A 21,365-nucleotide genomic window follows, 5' to 3' on the forward strand; every position below is an offset into this window, starting at 1 on the left:
CATTCGGTCATTCGGGCATTCTGCATCATTCTGTCATTCTGTGTCATTCTGTTGGTAGTAATCCTGGTATCATTCAGGCAGTTATTCTATAACATTGGAAAGGAACGTTCTCTTGGGAAGGGACGGACACTAGATTACTTGGCAGAGAAGAGACACTGTAGAATAAAGTCAGTGAAGATAGCAGTATATGAAGTTAGTCAGATTAGGCAGTAGTTGAGCCTGCCACCAGTTAGTGAAGACAGCAGTATAAGAAGTTATTCAAATTAGGCAGCAATACAATACAATACAATCAATACTGATCTGCATTTAGGGCAGTCGCCCAGGTGGCAGATTCCCTATCTGTTGCTTTCCTAGCCTTTTCCTAAATGATTTCAAAGAAATTGGAAATTTATTGAACATCTCCCTTGGTAAGTTATTCCAGTCCCTAACTCCCCTTCCTATAAATGAATATTTGCCCCAGTTTGTCCTCTTGAATTCCAACTTTATCTTCATATTGTGATCTTTCCTACTTTTATAAACGCCATTCAAACTTATTCGTCTACTGATGTCATTCCACGCCATCTCTCCGCTGACAGCTTGGAACATACCACTGAATGTAGGATGCTGAAAGGTTTGTTTTATCACCTATTCAATACATATAAATTTTATAAATTAGGAATTTATTATTGATTCCACTTGAGACATGTTTCGCCCTTCATTGAGGGCATCATCAGTCAAATTATCACCTCAAGGCAATTTGACTGATGATGCCCTCAATGAAGGGCGAAACATGTCTCAAGTGGAATCAATAATAAATTCCTAATTTATAAAATTTATATGTATTGAATAGGTGATAAAACAAACCTTTCAGCATCCTACATTCAGTATCTTCAATACGGATAACAATGATTTTTATCACTTGCAACATACCACTGAGTCGAGCAGCTCTTCTTCTTTCTCTCAATTCTTCCCAACCCAAACATTGCAACATTTTTGTAACGCTACTCTTTTGTCGGAAATCATCCAGAACAAATCGAGCTGCTTTTCTTTGGATTTTTTCCAGTTCTTGAATCAGGTAATCCTGGTGAGGGTCCCATACACTGGAACCATACTTTAGTTGGGGTCTTACCAGAGACTTATATGCCCTCTCCTTTACTGTCAAGACTGTCAAGCAGTAGAGCTGGTTAGCAGTGTCCCACAGGGTAAATACAGAGACAGTGCATAGAGAACTCACTGAGTGTTCGAAGGAGACTGTAGCTTCAGCTAGCATTCACCTTAGAGTTCTGTGTTCGAGTCCTGAAACCGCCAGGGAAGATTCAGAGGAACACCACAACGAGGATTCAAGAGAGAAGCAAGAAGAAAGAAGCTTCAAAACCCGAGATAAGTATCAACTAGTTAAGAAACTTTAAAGACTGAAGGGAATTTATAAATGTTGTAAAGTGAATCATAGAAGTGTGTGTATTTTCCAAGGAGGTCAGAGACTGATAAAGCGGTTATTTAAAAGTAATATTGAGAAGAGAATAATTACAAGTGTGATGTAATATTATTGGAAGGGTATATTTGATAGTTTGTTTAAATAAATTAGACTAAGAATTTAATGGTGTCAGAAAGTGTTTTATATAAAGGTCAATCTGATATTCGAACCCAAGTCCTCAGCCTGTTCTGTTCATAGAATACGACAGTCTCACCAGAAACTTAAACACCCTTTCCATTTCATCCTTACTGTAACCTCTAAATACTCTCATAACCATGTGAAAATACTGCATCCATCAAGAAACATCAATAGATTCACCGACAGCTTTACCATTTATGATATTATGAGGGAAGCAAAAGGAAGATAATGAGGTACAGAAATTCATACTACACTATTTACTGAACTGAGCGAGTTGGCCATGCAGTTAGGTTGCATAACAGTGAGCTGGCATTCAGGAGATAGTGGGGTCAAACCCCACTGTTGGCAACCCTGAAGACGGTTTTTTGTGGTTTCCCTTTTTCACACCAGGCAAATGGTGGGACTGTGCCTTAATTAAAGTCACAGCCACTTCCTTTCCAATCCTAACCCTTTCCTATCCCATTGTCACCATAAGACCTATCTGTGGTGAGTTGAGTAACCTATGTGAAGTGTGTGATAGGCTGTCTACAGGTGGTGATGGTAGTGGTGATTATTGTTTTAAGAGGAAGAACAACTGGGCAACCATCCTCTATTAACAATAATCAGAGGGAATAAATGGAAGGGATTCAACACTTAAAAAAATGAAGGTACAGGGTACTGACCAAAGAAAGACAAGAGGCACCAAGGGTGAGAAAATGGAAGACTCCCTAGGTCTCCATACGTAATACCGTCGGGGTCGTGAAAGAACAAGAGTTGACCAAGGGAGGTGGGATAGGATAGATGAAAGCGAGGAGCCTGTCAAAAGTATGTGGAAGCAATGCCACGATTCAGGTAAGGGCCTCGTGGTCGCCAACCCACGCTCCCAAGTCAAGAGCCCCTGGGGCCCCTTTTAGTTGCCTCTTACGACAGACAGAGGATACCGCAGGTGTTATTTTACTGCCTCTGCTCACAGGGGAGGGGTGCATCTACACACACATGTAACTCATTGCTGTCATGGGTAAAAGGGGTGGGTTCATTCAAGTTGTAAAATGTGGGTGAATATCATTTTTCAGGCCACAGGGGGTCAAAATATCAGCAAATGAGTGGGAAAGGCCTCAAAGGTGTGAAAATGGTCTCTGTACACCTCACAGACTTAATGACGTCAGGGTTTGAAGAAAATAGGACTAGCCAAGGGAGGTCAGATAAGAAAAATTAAAGTGAGTAACTTTGCACTAGTAATTGGAAACAATGTCAGATTGAGCTAGGGCTCCATAGTTGTCACTCCCATTATGAAAGACCCAAGGGATGTACAGGGAAATAAAGATGATGGTCTATTGAAAGTTATACTCAGGATGACCAGACATCCCAGTTTTTGCAAACTTTATCAGGATGTCTAAATGTCCAGGTATTTAAGAATGGCCACTTTAGCTAGCTGTGTTGTAAGTTCCTGGACAACTACATCTGATGAGTGCATCTTCAGTCTTATGAATATGTACTGATCTGAGGAGAAAAAAGAAAAAAAATCAGACATGTTCAGAATTTTACAACTATAGAAGCACCTGAAGCAAATATGTTGTTCTGAAACTTGAGGTGGCATAATTATTATTATGTAATTCTAATCATTTGGAATGTCTTTTTTTATTTGGCAGCATGATAAATAAAGTGTCATAAAATAAATGACGTGCTAAGAATTGTGTACTGGTTTTAGAATCTAGTCACTCTGAATATATCTTGAAAAAAAAAATCTAAGTGTACACAAAGCCTATTCAGAAAAAAATATAAGTTCATACCTATAATAAAATACTCTTCCTTTCAGAATATCTTTCTCATATCCATAGGCAACAAAGTAATCTGTTTTTATACCATATATATGACCCCAAAAGTAGACATGCTGGAAATGATTGTCATTCTGGAGTATAAGCAGAGAATTTTGAAGTAGAACCCGTTTCTCATTGCTAAGAGTCTTTCCAGAATATCCTATTTTATCTAGAGAGCACTGGAAATTATTAATATTCATGTTTTATGAGTTTTAAATGTTAATGCTCTTATTAGTAGCTATAGTAGAAATTAAATGATATCGAGGAACTGCTGTTTTAGCAATGTATGATAGCTCAATAACTACTGTAATGTAAATATTTCTTATATTATGTTAATAAAAGTAATCGAGTTCGCTAGTCGTGTGAAGGACAATAATATTCGGTTCAAGTTTACCGCTACATATCCTCGCGTTCCGCTCGTGTGTTGTTGAACCACGTGACAGAAAACTCTCGCGGAAGCTGGGCCAGTGCCATTAGGAAGTTTTGTTGCAACGTAAGTGAGTGTGCTGCGTTTGCGAGCAGTGTTGTGGAAAATATAGTGCAAAAATAGTGTGTTAAGTGTTTAGGATGTGTGCTTACTTGTAGAATATAATGGACATGTGATTACTTCAGGTTTGTATTCATAATTATTATTCTAAGTGTTTTATTTTGTATTGAGCTTGAACGAGACCTATGGTGGCTAAGTCGTTGGTTTTGTCAAGTGGACCTCTCACCTTGTTGAAAATTTAATAGATATTGAATTCGTTTTGAGTAAAAATGTGTTTCACAGGTGATGCCTGTGTTAAAATTGCTTTACTGTGCGTTGCGAATGTATTTTCGTACACTTGTGAATTCAGGAGGAAGTCGTTAGAGATGTTGATATACAGTAAAAATCCAGGTATTCATATAGAAATTTAAAATTTGATGTAATTATTAATGATAATGCCAGTGTTCTTCAGATGCCAATGACTACAGCGTTTTATAAAGGCTGTTGCGTATAAATACGAAACGAAAATAGATATTATCTTGCTCAGTAGAGGTATAACCTTGATCACTCCTGCGGGTGTTTACTAAGGGGTACTTCTGAAATTAACTAGAACATGCTAGGAGGAAATATAATTTTTATTCGTGAACATTTTAATTTTGACAGTCAGTTATTGTATGAAATCTTCAGATCTGTTGGGAAGACCACTTACCACTTCTGATTTTTTTCTACTTCGAAATGTGTAAATATTTACCCTTACGTTTTCTTTTTCCTGTTCCGTCTATATGGAAACGAGTTGGACGGTGCAGTATTGGTGAATTGGAAGTTAGTTTTCAAGCTGCCAGTTGCTGTTCTATTCCTTTTAGTAACATACCATGTTAATATTAAAACCCTATGTCCTAATTTTTACATTAATAGTTGTATAAATTATCTGGAGACTTCTCATTTTGTATAAAGCGAGAGTGAGGTGTCGCAAGTTATGACATGAACGGGCTTTCCTCAATTCCAGATTGCATTGTTGCTTTCTGGTTTTGTGGAAATAATATCCTTTATAAGTAGTTGGATATTGTGAAATTCTTCTGAATAGCCTTTTTGTCTTTGTGAGTGTGTGCTTTTTTTCTTTACAGATTTGGGTAGAGGTTCGAGGTCCTGTTGAAACCTTCAGGGTTGGCAAAGGTCTTCAAAAGTAAGCTACATTAAAAAAAAACCTATATTTTTAATTAATATATATTGTGAGTGTGTTCTTTAATAAGGCAATGCTAGTTTTGTGTGTCTGCATGTGTGTGTCGGAGGGGGGTTTGTGTTCCTTAGTAAACTTGGTAGAATCCTTTGAAGCAGTGATATGACCTTACCTATTCGAAAGTTATGCTACATTGAAATGTTCCACTCTTCAGTCATTTCTGCAAGTCTACACATAACTTATTGGATATGTCACAGGATAATAGTAATTTCAGCTTTTTTGTAGGAAAAATGTTGATTACACAATTAGACTGAAAATTCTCAATCTTTTTATAATAAGCCTAATGCATTGCAGACTAATTGTAGAACAAACAAGGCGAACACGATCTCCAACCATTTTATAATTATCCTCATAAGCGTTGCCAAATTATCTCTTCTTGTCCGCACGTGGCACTTCACAAGAATATTGTAGGGAAGGTCGTAGATTTTAGGAATGGAGTGTATCGATTAGGTATGTACCATTTTGGGAATTATTAAAAACTGGTTTCCACGCCATGAAATACAGTATGCGGCTGCACTGGTCAGGTACTATATTGGACGGCCTATTTCTTTAAAAGAGAGGCAATATCAAAGCAGAAACCATTTGGTGGACAAGGTTCTCAAAAGTGTTGCTGTAATCCTGCTAAAAATCAGTGCCGAACAAATTGATGTACTTATTACAAAAAGTATATCCAGTGCAACTCAAAATGTCATTTCAGTTAGGCCTAACATGTGTTAATAAGTAGTCTTTCAGATAATTATTTCAGAATTCACTATTATTATTATTAAAACTTCTGTAGGGCCTACAAAAAAAGGGACCCTTTTTCATATTATGCCAAATTACACATTAATATACTTTTTAAACTTATTTACTTTTCAGTCTCCCTCTTAATGCTGTTTGTATAAGGGAGCATATTGATATAGTACAAAATAGCTTGTGTAAACTGTCATTTTGTGTTCGCTGTTTCTTGCATGAAATGTTCATGGGATGTGAATATTTTAAATGAAATGCAGTGACAAAATATCAGAAATTAATCCAATCAACAATGATACCTGTAAAAGAAAGTCTTCAGACCTTGGTTTGATGCCCAATGTTATAAAGAACGACATCCAAGCCTACAAGCTTTGCACCAAGCTAAACAGACTGCAGCACAACAAAACCTATTGTACTACAGTATACTAAGGAAGATATCAAATCCTTGCAAAAAGAAAAGATAAAACAGTACATGGAAACTGAAGTACGGCCATTAGTGGATGCAGCCACCTCCGATCCATACATAGCCCTGCAGCACAGGGAAATGCCAGTACTCCCTAGAACACAGATGAAAATTGGCAAAATCATTTTAATAACCTTCTGAACCTGGATGCCAGGATAAATGCATGTTAACAGCTCCCCAAACAACATAGTCATATCACTGATGAAATTGAAAGCACCATCATGCACTTAAAGAAATACAAAGCAGCTGGACCGGATGGAATATACAACAAACGTATTGTGTTATACCCAGTACTAATAAATGTCTGGCAAGAGTTTTTCAACGAATGCGTACAGACAGGTGATAGGCCTATACTAAAACCATGGAGAGAATCAATCATCAAAATTCTTTATAAAGGAAAAGGCTCAACTGATGATCTAAATTCATTCAGAGGTATAGCATTGTAAAACAATTCATTCAAACTACTAACGACTATCTTAAACAGCTCACTGAAAGTAGATCCACAACTCCCACAAAAGCAATATGGTTTCAGGACAGGACGCTCCTGTTTACAGGCAGTAGAGGATATACCGAGTGTCATCCATGACAATATTTGCATACTAGGTCAGAAATACTACACAATTTTCATTGACTATAGTAAAGCATTTGACAGTTTGAACAGAGAAATTCTCTCTGAAAAGCTAGATACAATTGGAACTGATGAAAATACTGCAACACTTCTCAAAAATATATTATCTTATGTCGTTAGGATAGAGGATTCAGTATCAACATCAGAGGAAATAAGACAAACCAGAGCTGTGATAGGTTCTCCTTCATATGCTCTGGCTAAATACCTAAGCAAATTGCTTCAGCCACACACAGGACATACTGAATCATACGTCAGGGACTCTCGGTATTTCGTCAACAAGCTGTCAACCATAACCCTTCAACCTAATGCACTTTTGGTGAGTTTTGATGTGGAATCCTTGTTCACTAAAGTACCGATTGACTTGGTCATGTCTTTCATTGAACACCTGTTCCCTGAGGACAGTACTAAGCTATTTTACCACTGCATGACGTCCAGCTATTTCTTGTGGGGTGGGAATTTTTACGAACAGACGGACGGAGTGGCTATGGGAAGTCCACTTTCGCCCGTAGTGGCTAATTTCTTTATGGGGTATTTTGAGGAGGAGGCTAATACTTTGGCGCCCGTCAAGCCTATGATATGGTGGAGGTATGTTGATGATGTATTTGTGATCTGGACAGAAGGTCCTGAGAAACTTCATCTATTCCTAGACCACCTAAATCAGCAACATCCGTCAATAAAGTTCACTATGGAGATGGAGTCGGACGGATGCCTTCCTTTCTTGGATGTTCTAGTAAGAAAGAAACCGGACAGCTCCTTAGGACATACCGTCTATTGTAAGCCTACCCACACAAATCGCTATCTTCATGCAGATTCTCACCACCATCCAGCACAAAAACAAGGCATCCTTACGACACTCGCCAAGAGGGCGAGACGAATTTGTGAGCCTTGACATCCAGATGGGAATGGACACGCTCAAAGTCGCGTTTAAGGGTAATGGTTACAGCGATTTGCAGATTCATAGAGCCCTACATCCCAGAGAAACGACCAAGCAAATCTCACAAAAGGAAGAAGTGAAGGGAACTGCCTACTTGCGTTACATTCACAACGCCACAGATCGAATTGCCAAGGTCCTCCGCAAACACAATATAAAAACCGTGTTTGGCACCGCCACTAAAATTGCTCACAGTCTGAGTAAAACCAAGGACAAATTGTCCCCACTTGTACATCCTGGGGTATACGAAATTCCCTGTACATGCGGTAAAGTATACATCGGGCAAACATGCCGGTCCATTGGTACCCGTATCAAAGAACATGAACGTAATATTCGTCTCAACCAACCTGACAAATCGGCAATAGCTGAGCACGCTCTATCGTCGGATCATGATGTCATGTTCCAAGATGCTCGAGCTCTTACCCACACTAGACACTACAGGTCCAGGATTATACGGGAAACTGTGGAAATACGTAGAAATCCTAACACTTTCAACAGGGACACGGCTATCAATTAAGTAATACCTGGTTGCCAGCCATTAAGAATTTAAGTAGGTAGTTCCCTTCCCGGCCCCTTCACTATTGTTATTTCGTCTTGGTGTTTTTTCCAAATTCGTACGTTCCTCGTCGCCAGATGTTTCATTCCAGGCTTATGTCTATGTCTTACACCTGTCATATGTTACGTAAACACATTATGTGAACCGCTTAGTCTGATTGTGATGGTTCGGTCAGCTTCCGCTTCGAACGCTAGCGTTGTTTCACGTCCTGGGGGCCATCTGGTGGTGAATGAACGTACCATTTCTACTTCTATTATAACGTTCCAAATTCAAAAGTGTCATTGTTTAAGAAGCCTTTCCCGTGGATAGTCGAGAATTCTTCTGAGGATGCAGAGCACAGTTTTCTGCGAAACGTTATTTTCTTGACATGGCACAAGCCCAAATGCCTATATAATATCATATCACAAAAATATGTCTTCCAGGGACATCTCTATTCATCTATACTGATGATATGGCTTTAGGTTCACCAAACAAAAACGCCTTTCAGTATTCATTCAGTCTCTTGAAAAATTGGGCCACACAAAACAAAATGAGCATAAGTCGACAGAAAACAGCCCAGGTGGTATTCACGACAGGTGGAAGAACTACAGAGAATGACATCTTTTCGAAGAAGAACCTTTGACAATTGTCATTGCTTTCAGGTAGGCCTACGTAGGAATGACCCTACAAAACCATTCCGTATACATACTAAGGAGAGATCTGTAGCAGCGACCAAGGCAATAGGCCTATTTGATATTAAGAATCTGACAATTAAGTTTAAGCACGGCTATAAAACTTCTCGACCGAACTGGATAGCTGCAGTCGCTTAAGTACGGCCAGCGTCCAGTATTCGGTAGATAGTAGGTTCGAACCCCACTGTCGGCAGCCCTGAAGATGGTTTTCCATGGTTTCCCATTTTCACACCAGGCAAATGCTGGGGCTGTACCTTATGGCCACGGCCGCTTCCTTCCCATTTCTAGCCCTTTCCTGTTCCATCGTTGCCATAAGACCTACCTGTGTCGGTGCAACGTCAAGCAACTTGCAAAAAAAAAAAAAAAAAAAAAAAAAAAAACTTCTAGAAGTCAAAATTATCCTATTGTGTTATGGCATAGACCTGACCTGGGAAAACCTCATTTTCAGATCTCTGGACATTGGAAAGTGAAATCACGATTTTTGAAAATTACACTTCGACTATCAAAATTTGCCTCGTCAAGGCTATTATATGAACTCGCAAGGGGAAATGTTTCTAATGGAGGACCTAGATTAAGATTCTCAATCCCATCAACAGTAAACTGGACAATATTACTGAAAGAAAGGAAACAGAAGAGAGAAGAAATATGGCCAGATTTCTACACCACAAATGCAATGAGGGACCAAACATGGTTGCAACCTAACCAACCACTTCGCTACATGATCACAGGTTTAGCTGTACATGGCTATTATCACAAAATATGTAGGACTAAAACATTCCATGAACCAAGTCGTGAATGTGTGTGTGAATATTGCGACAGGTACCATGCTATTAAGTGCTTAAAGAGAAGAATCTATTGGCCAACTTTGTGTGCACTTGTATACATTTGTATGGACAACTGCGCACATTTCTTGTATTGAAAATCCACAGCCTGTTTTCAGTCATTCGACCGGGTCTGGAATGAATTAAACCCCCATCTAGTGGCGAGGATAGGAATTGTTCCGGCTGCCTGAAGCCTGTCTCATTCCTCTGGGGCAATGATTAATGAATGACAAATGAAATGATATTGCAGAATGTCGCTGGAATGAAAGTTGACAGGGAAAACTGGAGTACCTGGAGAAAATCCTGTCTCGCCTCCACTTTGTCCAGCACAAATCTCATATCGGGTGACCAGGATGTGAATCACGGAACCCAGCAGTAAGAGGCTGCCGCCTGAGCCATGCAGGCTGTTGTTTCTTGTATTAATTAAAATTTTAAATCAATCATTTCATGTCATTTGTCATAATTCCCTTTTTCTTAAACAGGTTCATAAAATTTGTCTCAGATATTGTATTTAGTATATAAAAACATCAATAATTCATTTATACTGGTTTTTCAATATTCAAAAATGCCCTGCAGACAAGATTTTTCGAACGTAAGTGGAAATTAATGATACCGTATTTGGATTGCGTCTCAGAGGAGATATGTGTTCATGGCAATGCTCAGGAATGCACCATCCTGCCCCAATAAGTACATTTACTTTTATAACCTAATGAAGACTATTACGTGCAATTTTCATTGCTGAAATAGCTACTTGCATGTCTATTGGCCAACGTAAAGTGGCATGTGATCTCTGCCGCCCTCCTCCCCCCATGGCACTTCAGCCCTTGAAGGGCCTTGGCCTACCAAGCGACCGCTGCTCAGCCCAAGGGACTGCAGATTGGTCAGCACGACGAATCCTCTCTGCTGTTATTCTTGGCTTTCGAGACCGGGACCGCTATCTCACCGTCGATGGCTCCTCAGTTCTAATCACGTAGGCTGAGTGGACCTCGAACCAGCCCTCAGGTCCAGGTAAAAATCCCTGACCTGGCCGGGAATCAAACCCAGGGCTTCCAGTTAAGAGATAGGCACGCTACCCCCACACCGGGGGGCCGGCGCATGTGATATCATTCCCATCAATTATGATAATCATAATCCATTACCAAACCCAGCAGAATGAAAACACCCCTTTGCTTGTCGGTATATCACAGGTCTTGTCCAGATCCTATCCTAACCGTCGGCATGGTAAGAACCAGTCCAGACCAATGGTGTAACAATAATCACCACCACCTACCTAAGAACCACTCACTCATTAGTTCCTAAGTAGAGAGGTTGGCAACATTGAACACCGTTTGACAACATCCGTCACGAGAAGGCCGCGAGCGTGTAAACAAACAACAGTCTTCTGTGCGTGTGAAAGTATTTATATATTTCTGCACATACAGTACCTGGCCACATTATTAGACTCTAGGACCTTTTTAGCAATTCTTTTCACTTGACACCCTAATTCTTGGATTTATGTGACAGCAAACCCATTATTGATACTTACATTGTAGAACATGGTATTTTTGATAATAATGCGAGTTTCGGAACGTATTATCTTTACAAATTCCCGCCTTTTTTACTTTATTAACTTAGTACCTACCTTGCCATAAACATATGAGGTAATAATTCCCGCGGTTTTTGTGTCAGATGTGTGTTTAGTTTACTGATAATTAACTTTAACAGTTTGTCTTGCTGTATTTTAGATATTTACGCTAAATCTGTGTTTATAACGGGACCTTTATGAGGTAGCAGTGGTTTTAAATTTGTTACTTGGGATATCAAACAATTTCTTGATAACAGTTATGAGGAAGTCTCAGGACCTTTCTCCTCGCAAAGTTGAGTTTGTGAAGGGACTTTCGCAGCAAGGAAATCTGACACAATGAGAAATTGCTGCCCATTTAGGAATATCGCAGACTTCTGTGCATCGTATAAGCAATACAAATAAAACTGGTAGAGATTACCCGAAGAACAGAAGAGGAAAATGTGGTAGGGAAAATATTCTGACTCCAAGAGCAGAGCGTTTGCTAGTCAAAATTGTCAAAGGAAACAGAAAGGCATCTTATGCTACTATAACCCAAGAACTGAACAACAGTGGTATCAAGGTTTCTGAGAGAACAGTGCGTCGACGTACTTGCAGCTTGGTGTACCGATGTCGTCGACCAGCTAAGAAAGCGAAACTTACTGAGCGAATGATGAAACGGAGGCTACAGTGGGCAAAAAAACACCAACATTTCACAGCAGAAGACTGGAAAAGGGTAAGTTCCTTTTATAAATTCCTTAACAAATTATGTTTTAGCTAGGAAAATTCCAATGAGTATTTACAACTTTAAATTTCATACACATCATCTTAATTTCTAGGTTTGCTTTAGTGATGAATCAACTTTTGAACTGTCAAGCGAGAAACCCCGGTTTGTAAGAAGATTGTCTAGTGAAAAGTATGAGAAGAATTGCGTCCAGCAAACAGTAAAACAACCTAGTGATAAGTGGAAAGGGAATGGGACGTCTTCAGATTGTAGAGGGTATAATGGGTCAGGATCAGTACAGACAAATACTTGAAAAGAGACTCATCCCGCAATTGAAGGACTGGTTTAGTGAAGGTGAAAACAAGACTTTCATGCAAAATGGGGCTCCATGCCACTTGGCAAAATCTATTAAAGCTTTTCTGAAAGAGAAAGAAATTCCTCTTTTGGATTGGCCTGGTAGTTCACCCGATTTGAACCCGAATGAGAATGTGTGGCAATGTCTGAAACGTGAAATTGGTAAAGAGTGTATCACTACTTGAAAAGATCATATTTCATTGGAACCATAATGAAAAGTTGTCAGCAGCAGCTTCATCTTGCATTGCAAGTATGCCTCGCAGGGTGCAAGCAGTGATAAAAGCTAAGGGTGGACTGACTAAATATTACAATTGCAGTCATAAAACTGCGTATGGCATTGTAAATTAAACATACTGTAATGCTATCCACTAGTGAATGTGTAATATTCCATTAAAAGTCTGTTAATATAACATTTTGTTACAAAAATGAAGTTTTGTATGTTGAGTCTAATAAAGTGGCCAGGTACTGTATAGGCTACCCTTTTGTCTGACTCCTTGGCTGAATGGTTGGTCCAGGTTTGAGTCCCGCCTGGGTCTGCGATTCTAATCGTGCCTGATTAATTCTTCTGGCTCGGGGACCTGTTTTTGTCCCAACACTTCTCTTCATATTCAGACAACACACCACACTACCAACCACCACACAAACATGCAATAGTGATTACATCCCTCCAGTTGAGGTTGGCATCAGGGATGGTATCCGGGTGTAAAACAGGGCCAAATCCACATGTGTGAGACAGTTGGCACCTGCAACCCCACAGATGTGGGGAAAAGCTGACATGCTACCCTTTCACTTGAAGAAGAAAAAGGAATCGGCATTTGACATGGTTTCTATGATGATTAAAATGTGACACGTTACATGAATAAATCATAGATAAATGTACACAATCAAATAGATGAATAAAGAAATTTAAATTGGTACCCCAAGTTTAAAAAATTACAGTGTACTTAAAATGAAGTAAAAGTCCTCCCAATATTTTTCATTTTTATACTCGTCACTAATAGTGTTTCCAGCTCTTAAAAATAGGGCTACAGGTTTTAATTTTTAGATCGGCCTGTATATGTTTACAAATACTTTAGAGATAGTGATGAATGAGGGGCCAGTTTAGCCCGAACATTTTTTCTAGTAATAAACTGTTCTTCTCTATTTTGAGATGTACCTATTTCTTAGCTCAGAAATATTTAAGCCTAACAATTTTCTGTAAAATCGGTCTGAATAATTCTGACCTTGGTGTATTTCAGTCCATCTCCTTTTTGCCTTTACTTTATGTATCAGTAAGTTTCTTCAGTTGGTATTCCTGCAGTGTTGAGCAAGTAATGGTCCATAAGAAAGCTTACCTACTTTATTTTTATTGTGTTAAAAAGGGAAGATAGACAGAAAAATGTCACCCCAGCTGACCTTACCATATCAGTATTTTCCCCTTTCTAAAATAAGTGGTAGTGCTTTTGTTATTTCGTATGGCAAAGAAAAAGATACATGAATAAAGTACAGCATCTTAAACAGCCATAATTTTACAAATAATGTGCAGCTGTGAGCTTGCATTCAGGAAATAGTTCGTTCAAACCCCACTGCCGGCGGCCCTGAGGATGGTTTTCCGTGGTTTCCCATTTTCACACCAGGCAAATGCTGGGGCTGTACCTTAATTAAGACCGTGGCCACTTCCTTCCCACACCTAGCCCTTTCCTATCCCGTAGTCACTATAAGATCTGGCTGTGTCGGTGCGATGGAAAACAAAATTCTAAAAAGATCAGAAACAAAAACTACAATCAACAAATCTTCAGAGCTACAGCATCCAGTGAAGATATCCAGTTGACAGCTTCGTCATTGGCTTCGTGTAACTCCTTTATGGTCCCCTTGAACTTGTGCAACGGATACTCCGTTACCATATACTAGATTGTGGTGTATTCCCATACTCACACTAGAGATGCTCGGTGGTGGTGTTAATATCTATAGAAAACATACTGTTTTGATGTTGTAACTTGGTACACTACCAGTGCTGGCATTCAAATCATTAACATTGGTGACATGGTACATCATCAGTAATGATCCAGAACTAGCACGGCAAGTGTGTACTATTGAAATATACAATTTATTTTACTATGCACTTTGTACTGTTTTACTGTGTGCTATTCAACAGGCATGGGAGAACAATGCACACTCTTATTTTCTCCCATCTTACTCACTTCCTTAGTGGGTAGAGGACTATGCTACCAACTGTTGAAAGAAATCCCCATCAAGTGCAGGTGAAGAGTTGGGTGGAAGACGTGTCTGTGCACGTCCTAGATAGTCACAGAGAGCCATTGCTCTACCGTATAGGGGTGTTTAGCAAAAATCCTTAATCTGGACCACTGTTTGTTGAATGAACATTGGTCTAATTAATAACAATAATTATAACAGCACATCCTGGATGTATTCACAAGTTTTTAGTGTTTCTCAGAAATTAAATATTGTCTGTGTTGAATTATGGTAGTTAGCTCTATACCTGGAAAATGCCCTCCTTTCTAAGTGATAATTTTTAAAGATACTATTTAGGATGTGTTGGTTGGTCCCTAAACCAAACCCCATGGCACTACAGCCCTTGAAGGGCCTTGGCCTACCAAGCAACTGCTGCTCAGCCCGAAGGCCTGCAGATTACGAGGTGCCGTGCGGTCAACACAACGAATCCTCTCGGCCGTTATTCTTGGCTTTCTAGACCGGGGCCGCTATCTCACCGTCAGATAGCTCCTCAATTCTGATCACACAGGCTGAGTGGACCTCGAATCAGCCCTCAGGTCCAGGTAAAAATCCCTGACCTGGCCGGGAATCGAACCCGGGGCCTCCGGGTAAGAGGCAGGCACGCTACCCGTACACCACGGGGCCGGCTGTTGGTTGGTCCCTAGTAGTGGCATTGAGCACTTCTCTCTCTCCTACATATATGACGAGGTAGGTAAGATTTATAAGATTCCCCTTCTTAATTTGTGTATTTTATCTCCTGGGTTGTTGAAGTTACATTACACTGGTGATATGGTGGAGTGCACAGTTTGTTTTGACATGAAATGATTGTCACAGCTTTAGTAGAAAATCCATTCTTGCAGATATCTGATCCATTTGTTGTCATTGGTGGGAGCAGCCTTTATTGTCAGTGCCTTTACAATTACTGAATCTTGCTTTAACCTATGTATTGTTTGTTGATGCTATAGGTAATTGGAACCTACTGTACCTTGAAACTGTGATTTAATGCACTGCCTACATGAAGAGAATGTATTTTATATAAGGACCATGTTATTGTGCTGCAGATTTTAATATTTGATAAAATCATTGTACTTAAGTCTTTTATATTGGAGCTTAGACATAGTCCCATTTGTTGTTCTTGGTATGCACAAGAATAAGTTGTCGACTTAAAATAATGAGTCAGAAATGTTGTTTTAAATTGAAATCGCTGAAATTGCAAATTGTTTTCACAGCAAGGTCTTTTAAATTAGTTATGGCAAGCGGAAATGCCACTAGACCACATACTGTGCAAGTGTACAGGGCTGATAAAGTAACAGCAAGTAGAGACAAAGCACAGCTGGTACAGTTTATTTTGATGACCCCATGACTGTATTCAAATGTAAAACTTCCCTCTTTCAAATGTTTTAATTCTATAGGCTAAATGCAATCGTAGGATGAGATAAAGAACAGCAGTTAGTATGGTGATAAATGTAGTATCACTTTGTCATAATAATTTAATAGAAATAATAATAAACACTCTTCACTGTGTGTGTACCTTACAAGTGGCATGGCAAGAAGACTGACATTCAAGCTCTGGGCACGAGAACCGGAGGAATGAAATAAACCTGGCTAAAATTCCCAGCCCAGGTGAGAGGAGGACTCGGGGTGCTTTAAAACGAAGGCTACTCTGCTGACCATTCAACTAGGGATCTGGACTGAAGAAACAGTCAATGCTCTATGTGATAAAGAACTGAGAAAGATAGTAGATAAAAACTAAGAATAGCTTCTCTAATTTTCTTTTGGAAAAGGACATTTTGTGCCATCTGACCAGTAAATGTATTTTTTGCAATCATAATACAGTAATTCAGATTGGAGCCTCCGTGGCTCAGACAGCAGCGCGTCGGCCTCTCACCACTGGATACCGTGGTTCAAATCCTGGTCACTCCATGTGAGATTTGTGCTGGACAAAGCGGAGGCGGGACAGGTTTTTCTCCGGGTACTCCGGTTTTCCCTGTCATCTTTCATTCCAGCAACACTCTCCATTCTCATTTCATAGCATCTATCAGTCGTTAATAAATCACTTTGGGAGTGGCGTCCCCATCGTACTAATAGCCTATATCTGCTTTATTCATTCCATCCCTGACCCGGTCAATGACTGGAAAACATGTTGTAGGTTTTCATTTTCAATAATTCAGAGATATTACTGGTATCTACTTACAATGATAGCCTTCATTCTTGCTTAGCATTTTCTAAATAATTATGAATAAATGAGCAGAATACTCTTCTCTCCCAGTTATGGGTAAGAGTATTTTATTATCATAACTATAAGGTCTACCATGTATTAAGGTTTTTAAATAACAACAACAATATAAAATATTAAAGATATTCTAAGAAAATGTTACAAGAAATAATCGGAATATAATTTTTACTAATTCATGTAAATAACATACTACTTGGACGGGTCTACAATATTTGCACAAACTTTGGCTTTTGAGGTATTTCCTAGACCTAACTAAGTTATGGAGTCCAGGATATGTCCTCATGTATATCCATAAAACTGGCTACATGTATCTTCCCTATTTTTACCATCTTTAGATTTATTGAATATTTCTGTGATAGTATTACATAATTTTGCTGTTCTCCCTGGTTTCTTCCATTCTCTGTTTCGTAATTTAACAAGAGTGTAAAGTTCAAGCTCGTGTTCAATTTTAGCCTACAGTATCTGCTTCCTGTCAGTAAATTTCCTCTGATTTTTCTTGTTCCTTTGAGGTGTAGACATAGATGAAGAATACTCCCATGCCAGTCATAAGAGGCAACTAAGGGGCGACCAAGGGATGATTGACTTCGAACCATCAGACTAGGCCTACTAGTGATTAGTACCATTATGAGAGGAACAGCGTGGGTTTATGTTACTTCCGGTGAGGAACAGCATGGGTCTAAGTTACTTAGGAGCAGTACCATTATGTGAGGAACACCATGGGTCTGGTCGTTGCCTGTGATTAGTACCATCATGTGTATCCCTTTGAGGCAGAGGAGTGGGCACTTGGCTGCACAGACTAGTGCCGAGCGCTGTGGTCAAGTGTGTTAATTCCACTATGTTCAGAATGGGTCAGTGTTACCTGAGTAGTACCACTATATGAGGAACACCATGGATCTGTTGCCTGTGGGTGGTATCATAATGTGTAATACACCGTGGGTCTACACAGCTTATGATTAGTACCACCATGCGAGGAACACCATGATTCTACTTTACCAGTGATTAGTACTATGAGGGGCCAGTGACCTGGATAATGGACCCCTTTGGACAACAAACATCACCTCAGAAAATAAGGCGTTTTGAATTGGATCACTGATTGTATTGCATTCGCGATAATTTTTGTTCATCATTCGTTTTAGATTCTAGTCGGTGGATACATTTTGAAGTTTTTAATTATTGTTTCATTTCGTTACACCTCGTACCATTAGGGGCCGATGACCTAGCTGTTACGTACCTTTCAACATTCATCAAGAGTAGCGGAAGCTTTCACCTTCGACTCTACCAAGGATATAGCTCTTTTCACTCTTTCATTTTTTCTCTGGCAGTAGTTTACATAGTAAATGAAGTTATGTTCAGTGATAACACTGAGAAGCCGAAGTTTCATAGTCGACTTTATTTTGAACCTCGGAGAGTTGGCACAACATTCTTTATGTAGATTTTCCATCCGTGTTGCTAACATTTTTTGTAGTTGTGCCTTTTTAGGTCCACGAACCTACTACGCTGGCGTAGCAGGGGGAGAGGTGGTACTACCACGTGCCGCGTCCCAGGTGGCGGATCCTAACCGGCTTACCGGCGGACTTGAGGGAAATAAAATACCTCTCGCGGACCAAACACACTACCCCCTGCGGGTGTGGGACGCACATGTAGAATACACCCGCGGTATCCCCTGCCTGTCGTAAGAGGCGGCTAGAAGGGGCGACCTAGGCGCGGATATGGATTGGGTTTGGTTTAATGTGTTGGACATCCTGTGGATGGGAGGGGTTGAATACATTCACAGGTAATCCCTGCCTGTCGTAGAAGGCGATTTAAAGGGTCATGTGGCCATGGTCCCCTATTTATTTTTTATTATTTTTCTGAGGGTCAGTTGTAGACCATTTCCAAATTTTTGATGTGCGTGCTGCTCGGCGATGGAGCTCCTACGTGTGCGACTACGCTCGAAAGCCCGTTGCCAGCAACCACCCAGGAAGCGGCGGGTGGGAGTGTAATGTACCCGGGCAGTAGTATCCGCCTGACAACACAGATCGCCGAATGCCAGACGGACATATTCTTCTTAGTTATTTTTATTAATTTTTCCTATACTTAGTGCTCTGTACACGCTATGGGATACATGCTATTGCGGGTGACTGGAGGGAGTCCTAGTGCTCATTGCCTCAGTCAACCTGTATTAGGTATCGTCCAACATCGGACCCCGGGCAGTACCTGCTACGACCAGGTGGGTATTGCCTTGGCTGCTTGGTTCGGCTACAGAGACCCCTGATCGGAGTGGATGGCATTCGGTGAGGATGATTTCGGGCATGGCGTCGAAACAACTTCCGCCTGCCACCTCGGGTAGTTCGCTACCCAAGTCTTTAACTTTTGAGTACCTAAGGGGGGCAACCCTTTGGGGACAAGCGCAGCGAATTAGTCTGGGTTCCAGCTTCCCTAGGTTCTTGGTTGCTACCAGAACTGATGGGCAGGATGTCAAGCTGGTTAAATCGATCCTTTTTAGTCGGTACATCGAAGGTGTATATGGCGAACTTGAGGACCTGAAGAAAATGCGCAATGGTGGTTTGCTTCTGAAGACGAGCGCTGCGCTCCAAGCCGATCAATTGCTTAAGTGCGACCACTTTGGCGACATCCCCGTCAAAGTGGAAGAGCACAAAACCTTGAATCTGGTTCGTGGAGTTATTTTCCACCGTGATCTCGTCCTGAACACTGCCGATGAATTGATGGAAAACATGAAGCACCGTGGCGGCACCCACGTCCGGCGTATCACACGCAAAGTCAACGGAGAAGACGTTGCCACGGTTGCGTTCATAGTCTCCTTCAAATTGTCAGTGTTGCCCGAGAAAGTCAAGGTAACAACCTATCGTTGCTATATGAGGCCGTACATCCCGCCTCCTATGCGATGCTATCAATGCCAGATTCGGACACATAGTATCTCGTTGTTCGAATCAGTCAGTGTGTGGTACATGTTGGAAAGTAGCTCAAAGCGCGGAGGAGTGCACACCTCCGTACGAGTGCACTAACTGCTCTGGTCTTCATTCTCCTCGGGATCGGAACTGTCCTACCTATCTGAGTGAGAAGAAGATCCAGGCGGTCAAGACCCTGGATGGTCTTTCCTGCCAGGAAGCGCGTCGTAATTCTCTGAATGCACCGGCCAAGACACTAGACTTCAGCTTGATAGCACAGTCCCTGCCAGGTTCCTCATTTTCAACGGGAACACCTTTCCAGAAGATCGCTGCGCCCAGGGCGGCGGTTGCTACTGCGAGCAACGCCGCAAAGAGAACAAGCTCGAAGGCGGGTCCATATCGGCCTTCGACCACCAATAAGCCTGTGCCGGCACAGATGGGGAAGGAGACGTTGGGAAGAAGACAACGTGTCCTTCCCCTACGAGGTCGGCGAAAGCCGCGCCTAAGCCGGCGGAGGCGGCATCGTCGACCAGGGCTGGGAAATCCCCTACCAGCCCGTCTAAACAAGAATCGGCGGCGGGGAAGAAGAGCGCCCTTACCAGGCGTTCTTCCACATCTCCTACAAATGGGGCCTCATGCCCTCCGCCTGGACGGCCTGATTCTGCGCCAGCAGGTCTTCCTTCTGGGAAACCTGCGCGCTCCCCTCGTAGGCAGAAACCCCGCCCTCGGAAATTGAAGACCTGCATCACCTCGTCTAGTGACGAGGCGCTGCACATGGAGCATGAATCTCCATCTTCGGATGGGGATGTGAGTGTAGGTTAGGTTAGGTAGCATTATGGTGCTCCTATCTTAAACCTCAGAAGTCCACACTCACAATATAGCACTGACACAATGGAATTGTAACGGTTATGATAGGCCGGCTGCGCCAGCTCATTAGCGAGTATTCGGCGAGTATAGTCTGTATTCAGGAAACAAATTTCCGACCAGGTCATCATATGGTATTGAGAAATTTTCGACTGTACTTGACAGAACGACATTATGCTCACCGGGCTTCCGGTGGCGTTGGCATTTTGTCCGTTCTGATACCTACAGCGAGGATGATCCAATAAGAACCCCGCTGGAGGCCGTAGCTGTTCGCGTTCCGCTGCCTGTCATAACAACAGTATGTAATGTTTATTTTCCACCAGGCCAGGCTCTTAATATCAATGATGTCACTGATCTTCTACATCAGCTTCCACCTCCTTTCGCCTTGTTGGGAGACTTTAACGCCCATCACCCCATCTGGGGCTCTGAGATGCCTTGCCCCCGGGGAAGAGAGCTGGAAACATCAGTAACAGCTGGATTTATGTATTTTGAACACAGGGGAACCAACACACTTCAGTGTACGTTACGGCACATATTCTCTCATAGACTTAAGTCTATGCAGCCGAACGTTCTTTCCGCTGTTTCGGCGGAACACACACGACGCTTTTTGTGACAGTGACCATTTTCCCATCATTCTTACTTTGATGAAACAAAAA

The 21,365-nt window shown here is 41.2% G+C and overlaps 2 protein-coding genes across 8 annotated transcripts in view; one reads left to right on the top strand and one right to left on the bottom strand.

Moving 5' to 3' along the window:
- Rsph9 (Radial spoke head protein 9) overlaps positions 1-20,621 on the bottom strand; it is a 93,920-nt gene extending 73,299 nt beyond the window's left edge. Inside the window, exons 1-2 of the mRNA XM_067153412.2 lie at positions 20,445-20,621; positions 3,361-3,566 (exon numbers count right to left, since the gene is read on the bottom strand). Coding sequence (XP_067009513.2) covers positions 3,361-3,566; positions 20,445-20,621 — 383 coding nt within the window. The remainder of the gene's footprint in view (positions 1-3,360; positions 3,567-20,444) is intronic.
- The window catches only part of Ufd4 (ubiquitin fusion-degradation 4-like), a 716,632-nt gene continuing 699,131 nt past the window's right edge, over positions 3,865-21,365 (top strand). For all 7 annotated transcript variants that reach the window (XM_067153526.2, XM_067153530.2, XM_067153527.2 and 4 more), the window contains exons 1-2: positions 3,865-3,999; positions 4,978-5,036. The gene's annotated coding sequence lies outside the window, so the exon portion shown is untranslated. The remainder of the gene's footprint in view (positions 4,000-4,977; positions 5,037-21,365) is intronic.

This window comes from Anabrus simplex, chromosome 9 (assembly GCF_040414725.1).
Source record: "Anabrus simplex isolate iqAnaSimp1 chromosome 9, ASM4041472v1, whole genome shotgun sequence".
Classification (NCBI taxonomy): domain Eukaryota; kingdom Metazoa; phylum Arthropoda; class Insecta; order Orthoptera; family Tettigoniidae; genus Anabrus; species Anabrus simplex.